The 8114-nt window shown below is 33.0% G+C and overlaps 1 protein-coding gene across 2 annotated transcripts; it reads right to left on the bottom strand.

The window, feature by feature from the left end:
* Positions 1-511: 511 nt before the first annotated feature.
* LOC117118087 (5-demethoxyubiquinone hydroxylase, mitochondrial-like) lies at positions 512-4994 on the bottom strand. 2 transcript variants are annotated; one of them, XM_033262583.1, is made up of 6 exons: positions 4901-4994; positions 3712-3946; positions 2255-2369; positions 1654-1738; positions 1133-1256; positions 512-720 (listed from the first exon to the last, which is right to left on the bottom strand). In XM_033262583.1, exons 2-6 carry the CDS (start codon positions 3925-3927, stop codon positions 643-645), a joined length of 618 nt encoding a protein of 205 aa, XP_033118474.1. In that variant the 5' UTR covers positions 3928-3946; positions 4901-4994; the 3' UTR covers positions 512-642. The 2 variants fall into 2 exon arrangements, with proteins under 2 accessions (XP_033118474.1, XP_033118475.1); XM_033262584.1 differs by having other exon boundaries at positions 4890-4959.
* Positions 4995-8114: the final 3120 nt, after the last annotated feature.

Raw genomic sequence — 8114 nt, 5'->3', positions numbered from 1 at the left:
GAGGATTACTGTACAGTAGTTCAAAAGTTTATTTTATTTACACAGTAATATAATTATAGCCTACGATTTTGAATATATTGTGTGCAGCTCATCCCCAATGCTACACACACAATACTACACTTGTAATTTATTGTGAGTTTGTAGACTAAAGGCTTAACATATCAGAATGATCTTTTTACACGTTATCATCAATATATAAATAACTTGTTTTTGTTCATGTATTGGAATTTTCAAACAATAATATTAGTTCTGTCCACCAACAGTCATGTCATTAATATATCAATGTTGTCACTGTGATGAGAATACGAGTAAAATAACACGACACAACTAATGATATCTGGAAAACCTGACAAAAGTAAGACGAAATGCAAAATTTACTTATACTCACAAATAATACTGATACAATTCAGTATTGCTGTACTAGAGGCTCTTAGTTGTCAAAGGAATAAAATTACATAATACAAATATAAAAAACTAATGAAAAAAAACCCAAAATAATTATCATGAGTTGAAAGTAAAATATAAACATCCAGGGCTTTCTATCATTTGATTGGAGCCCGTCGATACAGAGGTTGCTGCTGATTGTCTGAATGAATGCTGCACGTAACCTACGCCATCAAAAACCATTTCCATAATTATCTTCTACACCCGTTCAGCCACCCATACAGCTGCCCTGCAGCCGACCTTTATAACTTCAGTTAATCCTGAGTAAAACGGAGCCTGCAATAAAAGGTAAAATGTTACAAAACATGATGAATTGCATGAACTATAATGCCTCATAAATGAATATGTTATAGCTAATAATCCGTTAATAAATCAAACATCAGGTAATAATTGTTAATGAGACGGGTAACCACAATGATAATTTCTACTCATGATACACAACATTATTTTTTAATGTACAGTATTTAATATTTATTATATAGGTGTAAAATACCTTGGCAGCAACCACCCCATAAATGTGTCGTACCAACGCAACCCAGTGTGATTTATCATTGGGAGCAGTCTTTAAGTCGTGAGAATAATAAACATTTTTAATATTCTATGATGCAACTAAGACTGAAAATAAAGTACAAAAATATACAAGATTCTGGCTTTGAAATAAGTAACAACACCAGCAAACTTCACCCACCTTCTCTGCATCATTGGCAAGTCCAGTGTCATGGTGATGCATCTCATCGTCACGAAACTTCTTCAAAATCTCTAACAGTTCCTCATGCTTCTTGGGGTCATCTTCTAACAATTGTCTTATTTGACTGGAAAACAATTTTTAATTCAGGCATATCAGATTTTTGTTTGTCAGACTCGGTAAAGTAGAGCAATGGACTGACATGATTTGTTTGCTCTAGTTTGCCTAGAGCCCTGTCCACACTATCAAATTTCATATATAGTCATGATGTGCCTATATATGGTCTTTATGTCACCATATTTAGGCATGTCACATGTTTCTATCAAATAAAATTTAAATAAACACATGTTCAACCATTTCATTCTTTTATTATACGTTCTCTAATTATTCCTGTATCTCTTATGACTCTTGTTCTATTAAATAATTTTAGCATTTTGTTAAAATATTTAGCGAGTAGAGGTCAGTTGGAGTAGGATGTAAGCTCTGAACTTTGGAAATGAAAGGCTGGCACCGCAACTACTTACTCATTGTAATGTTCACCAATCACGGATTCCACCGCTACAGTACAAGCCATAGCACCCTCTTTGCCTAGAAGTGCAGACCCAGCTCCTGAGTAAAATGAATGTATTTAAATTTAAATAAAACTATCAGTTATCATTGAAAAAGTTTGTAAGAAACATAAATACAGTATTATATTCTATGTTTATAGCCTCTAGAAGGCAGCAGACATAGTTTAGGAAAACAGCACACAAGCAGTGAAGGAAATGGGGCAGGAGACTTCTGCAACCTGACAAGAATGTATCAGAAAATAACCCATACCCCGCAAATTAATTAAATCTGCATGTTTTACTACTGTACTATGGCTTTATTGTCATTTATCACATGGTTAAGTCTGTGTTAATTAATATCACCAAAATTTAACTGTTCCCTGGTATCACCTATAAACAGCAAAACAAAATTAAATGACTTCTTCTAATTTGGGACACCTTCACAATTATAGTACACATATGATTTTTCTCACAGTGTCTGGCAACCATGAGAGAAGAGCTATTTTTTATGCAGGCCTGGTAGCTCGTCTTCATAATTGGTTTATAATTAGTGTTGAATATTGCTTTCTCATCTTACCTAAAGCAAACCCAGCAACATTCCAAAATGGCAGGAGAGCTGTTGGCCTGACTCGATTCTCTGGTATAAGTTTTTCAAAAGTAGCTAAATGCTCCTTCTCCTGATCCCACATCTCCTAAAATGCAGATATAATAGATATATAAATTCAAAGGATCATTTTTAATTTTGTTAATAACTAGATCAACCAATAAACAAAATTTCATATTTTAATTGATTAATTTGTTGTTATTTTGTTTTAGTATTTACAGTATATAGTGCCTATTCCTTTAGGTTACAAAGCGCTTTGTTTTCCCTGGTCATTGGGTCTACATGCTTAAGTGTAGCAGGCAACCCCACCAGGCACCCATTTACTCCTGGGTGGAGACAAGCAATGCAGATAAAGTGCCTTGCTCAAGGACACAAGCGAAATGCACAGTGAGGGATTGAAATTACATATTTAAGTTTTTAGATTTCAATTTTTCAACTACAACAACTATAAAGTGTGCAGTTCCTATATGAGACTTGCCGTCCCAAAACAGCACCAGTGACCAAAAGATGAAAACTGACTTTTTAATATATTTTTCATCTCAACATTATAAGCTTTAAAATGATGGGTAATTTAGTTATGAGTAAAAGTACTAAAGCTTTTCTGCAACAAAGTATACAATACTGCCACATTCTTAAGCTCTATCCACACTATCAAATTTACTTTGACAAAAAAATGTGACAAGCCCATATATAGTAATGCTATGCCTATATATGGTCATGGTGTGATGTCATCATGACCATATATGGGCATATCACACTTTTTTGTCACACAAAATTTGATAGTGTAGACATAGCTTTATGCTAATTACTCAGTTTTACAATTAAAGACCATATACAGTACTAGTTTTGGGATAGCAACCTCATGTAATATGTCCATCCAGGTACAGAAATTTAATTTGGATAGTAATCAACTTTGTAGTAAATTCACTTTGTAATCTTTTCTTTGCGCAATTTTGTATGCTTTTGTAATTTTTTGAATGTGTAAATTTCTTATTCTTTATGTGCTTTGAATTGTGTAATACAGTAGATACATTGTATCTATTTTTGTACAGCGCTTTGGTCTCTGGGAAAAACAAACAAATTAGCAAATGCTGATTTGTTGTGATCTGTGTCTGATTAAAAGATTACTAACTTACTTGAACAGGTCATGAAGAGGCAGCACTCTCAGGCTAAAGATGTAATTTTGCTCGTGTTCAATAAAATTACATCTTTAAAGTTAGTCTGAGAGTGCTGCCTCTTCATTACTTGTTTAATTTTTTTTAAAGACTAACACGGCTACCACTACTGCACTTTTAACTTATTTGATTTTTTTAATTAAGCAGTTCAATATTTTAATAGAGTTAATAATTAATAAACAGTTTAATTTTTCATTAACCATAACAATTTTTATATACTATCAACAGATCAATTCCACTATTCAGAACTCTTACTTGTATAACTGGACCAACATCAGTTTTACCAAGGACAGCCATCTGTCCAGCATATATCCGATCAGCTCCAAGCTCCCCTGCATGGTCAACACGAATGATGCGGTCTATGAGTTGCTCGGTGCTGAGCCCCGCTGAGGATGATGCATGGCGCAAGCCAATGACTGAATTACGAGCGAGGAGCATGTTACGGGATGCTACAACTACAAAATGCTTCATTACAGAAATCTTCAGAGACCTGCAGCCAGGAATAATTATTAATTGTGAATTTTAGCCAGTGGTTGCTCTACGATATATAAGGGGAGGGGTATGAAGCTATCTGGCAGGAGGCCCACCATTTTCTGGTGGACAACAGAGCAGACCTGCCAACTCACCTGAACCTATCGGATGTCCCCCAATATTTAAACAAATCTCAAGATCTCCAGATCGAATGTAATTTTCACACGATTTAACTGATTTTACAGGTCCCCCGCAAAATACTCCCATTTATGCATAAATTTGATCGTTATCATTAAATGCATTTGCCACCGCAACACGATAAACAAGCAGCCCTATTAAGGACCATTACGGTAAATGTTTTGCATACTTTTGTACCATTCAGTAGTGTATTTTATACAATTAAAGTACGATTTGTCTTGCCGTGTCTTTTTTAGTATCTTGTATCATCTTTTGGTTAATTCTGGAAACCTCCAGGGCCCTCAGACTGTATGGTAAGGCCTGTGCAGGAAATCCATCTGCATTTCGGAAAATAAGGGCTGATTTCCTGCGCAGATTTTATAAGACTCTGATCTAATCTACAAACGATGTAATAATTCAGTATTTCGATTTCTGCGCAAATTTGAGCTGTTTTTTTTTAGGTATGCTCCGAGTAATTGAAAACTTTACAGTATGCTAGGACCTACATAAAATAAAGATACTTAGGCTTGTGTGTGCTGTCTCGCCTAGCATGCTACTAGCCTTGGCCCAGTAGGCGGCGGCCTAGCCTAGTACAAACTAGTCTAGACCTAGCGCCGGCCTAGCCTAGCCTACCTAGCTAGGGAAAAGGGCCTTTCTAGGCCTAGCCCTTTTAGCCTTAATTAGCTATAGGATGTGAATGTGCATTTGCCGGTGTCACACATAAAATAAGGTATAAATGACAGAACTGAAATGTTGTTTGTGAACTTGAGAGAAAAATGTACTACCATAGGCCTACCCCGTTAACTAAAAAGACGGATTTTTATCTATGGGCGCAGACATCTTTATAGAAAGTGCACACTTTATAGAGGGCGCTATACGCAATACTAGAGGGCGGCAGAAGGCAATACAACAAAAACAATTCTTGTAAAACAATAATACGTACTGTTTGTAAAGTCAGCGGCGTGTCCAATGGGAAGGGCGGGAGGCAGCCGTACCCCCTCCTCAAAATTAAGAAAAAATATATTGATATAAAAAAAAAAATAATGTTTTCTTAAAAATATTGTCACAATTTTATTTTGAATTGGCGTTTGTTGCCTAGGTTAGTTTAATTTTCTTTTTTAAAATTATTTTGAGAAAATTCGAAATGTTAGCCTCCAATTCAGATTTAGGTGAAGATAGTTTATTGCTCCTCATACAAAATTAACAAAAGCATAATAAAAATATGAAAGTAAATATAGTAGATGATAAATAATGTTATATTGATTGATCCGTATTTCTTGTAGGCCCTATCGGTCTGAAAGCGACATCGGCGATGCTTTTATGTTGATACTACTTCGTACTAAAAAAACGACTTCGATTCAGATAACAAGTATTCATATTTTATCAATTCAATTAAAAATAACATTTATTCATCCACACAAATTCAATTCAATATAACATTCATCCACATAAAATAAAGTATTGTAAAGTGGACAATGAACAGTTAAAAAGCTGTGCTTGTCTAAACTGCCCCTTGAAAATTACATACGCAAATGAACAGAAGTAAAAAATAACTAACTAAAAAAACAAATAATAGTTATGGTGAACTCATAATTATTAATTAGAGAGCATTATAATAAATTGCTATCATTTATTAGATTTTTAATTGAGAGTATTGTAGAATAATTTGCTTTTTGTATTTACATTTTAGGTTTGTCACAGAAAAAGATTTTTAATTGTGGAATAATTTGCCTTTTGTATTTATATTTGTCACAGAAATAGATTGTTTCAATATTATATTAAAACAGCACGCAATCTTGTTTTCCGTAGGATGGCGAAGCAAAAACTCATGAATTATTCATTTATTCAATCATCCTTATAAAATATAGTGTGACAATGTGGTTTAGGGGCCTATAGCTGGTGATGCAGTGGCAGTAGCTAACGTCTATGGATTTTATTAAGTGGTTGTAGTTGTTAAGATTCTGGGTCTGAATCAGTGGTGTGGTGCCAGTGGAGCTGTCCTGAAACTTAAGAGTTGTTCTTCTTATCAAACTTACTTAATTAACTTAGAGTTAAAACAGGTCAACATACTACATCACAATAATGCGTAACACTATCGTACTAGCCTGAAGTTAAATTCAAGTAAAATTGTAATAAATCTTATGTTAATTTATCTGGTTTTTTTTTTTTGGGGGGGGGGGTTCCAATAGTCATACAGTTTCTTTACATTTAGACTTAACTTATGTTTTTGCCAACCAATTCCTAACATGTATCAATACCATCAATATCGTTTGGCGCATAATATACCTTAACGCAATATCGTCTCTGTACAAATTGTTTTTTACTTGTTCAACGTGATTTGGCAAGTCGTTATTAAGGCAAAAACGGTTATAAATATCAGTGGTAGGCCTACTAGTATACTACCTTGTGGTATCTCTGTTATATTTATTAGGGCTGGCGACGTTGAGAATTTTGGCCTGAACCATAATTGGTTGTCATATATCAACTTGAGCTGAGCTCTCTTTTTTATTCAGTTCATTTTTTCTCAATTCAATTCAATAAAAAGTTTATTTCTACATCAACACAAAAATAAGTATACAGAGAAAATGTAGCAGGACATTCAAATATAGTGGAAAAGAGGTCGCCACAGTAAGCGAGCTTTATAACGGGCGCACTTTTATTATAAATATATTTAACTACTGTAATAAAAATAAATAAATAAATATAATAACAATCAAATAAAGCCATTACGAATCCTGTAAATAAGTTATTATTTCATATAACACAATCATTCGTACATAGGTTAACATTATACTTATAGTTTTCATAATAATGGTTAATTAATTTTCTTTTGAATATAGATATTCTGATACCGTACTAAGTCTTAATTCTTTATTAAAATCGTGCGTTCCATATTTTAGGCCCTATGTTAAGCCCCTTTGTCTCATGATCTGTGTTTATTTTTTGCTATACACAAATTATCTTTATTTCTTGTACCATATCTATATAAAAAGTCTGAAAAGGGGACACTGAAACTTGTCCTGTACGGTATAGTATTTATACATAAATATTGAGATGTTCTTATAAATACCATTCACTGTGAGAGAATTTGTTTTAATGAATAACGGCAAAGATGGATGTTGAATGGTTGTTGCATACACTTCTTAAGGTTTTTTTTATTTTTATTTTTTATTTTTTTTTTGTGAAATAAGAACACGGTTCATATTGTTGGAGTCAGTGACCCCATAGACGTCAATAATATATAACTGAGAGAATTAACGAATTGTATATAGTTAATAAAATGTTGTACGGTAAAAACCAATCATATTAGAGATTTTGTTGGCTATATAATTACATGGTGTTTGAGAGTTACGAATTTATCAAGTATTATTGTTCATAATTAACACATTGTTACCAATGTAGTAGATTGGTTTATTTTTACCCCTGAAAATGATATATTTTTTCTTTAACACAATAATAATGTTAATGTTCGACTTTCGTGCATATTATGGAGACCTCTATGCGCTTATACATAAACATGAAAAACGTACCAACAAGTGTTACTTAAACAAACCAATCATATTCTTTAAACTAATTAATAATTGATAATAATAATATTTAATTAATAATAATTAATCATATTCAGTTTGTTAGCTAAGAACAATTTAATTAATCTCTCTCTTGATAATGTTAAACGGCGTATTTACATTTTCATGTAGCAGCGATCTCGTCTGATCTAATACAAACATCATATAATTTATCAAGTATACTGAAATTGGCCTGTAGTTAGATGGGTTTGTTTGATCTCCATCCAAGGTATATATTCGCTTTTTTTTCGAATTATCAGGTAACAGGTAGGCCTAAGTAATGGGATATACTATTGTTTCAATTCAATTCAATCTTTATTGTCAAAAACAGTAAAATATGCGGTTTGAAATTCCGGTGTTTTGGTCATTAAAATAAAAATACCCTTATTGATATAAAATATCATACTAAAATACAAAACACAAAAATCACATCATAAAATTTTA

The sequence above is a fragment of the Anneissia japonica genome, unplaced genomic scaffold, assembly GCF_011630105.1.
Source record: "Anneissia japonica isolate Jap-2015-1 unplaced genomic scaffold, ASM1163010v1 scaffold287634_len692169_cov176, whole genome shotgun sequence".
In the NCBI taxonomy this organism is placed as follows: Eukaryota; Metazoa; Echinodermata; class Crinoidea; order Comatulida; family Comatulidae; genus Anneissia; species Anneissia japonica.
This window is presented reverse-complemented; position numbering and strand designations above follow the sequence as displayed.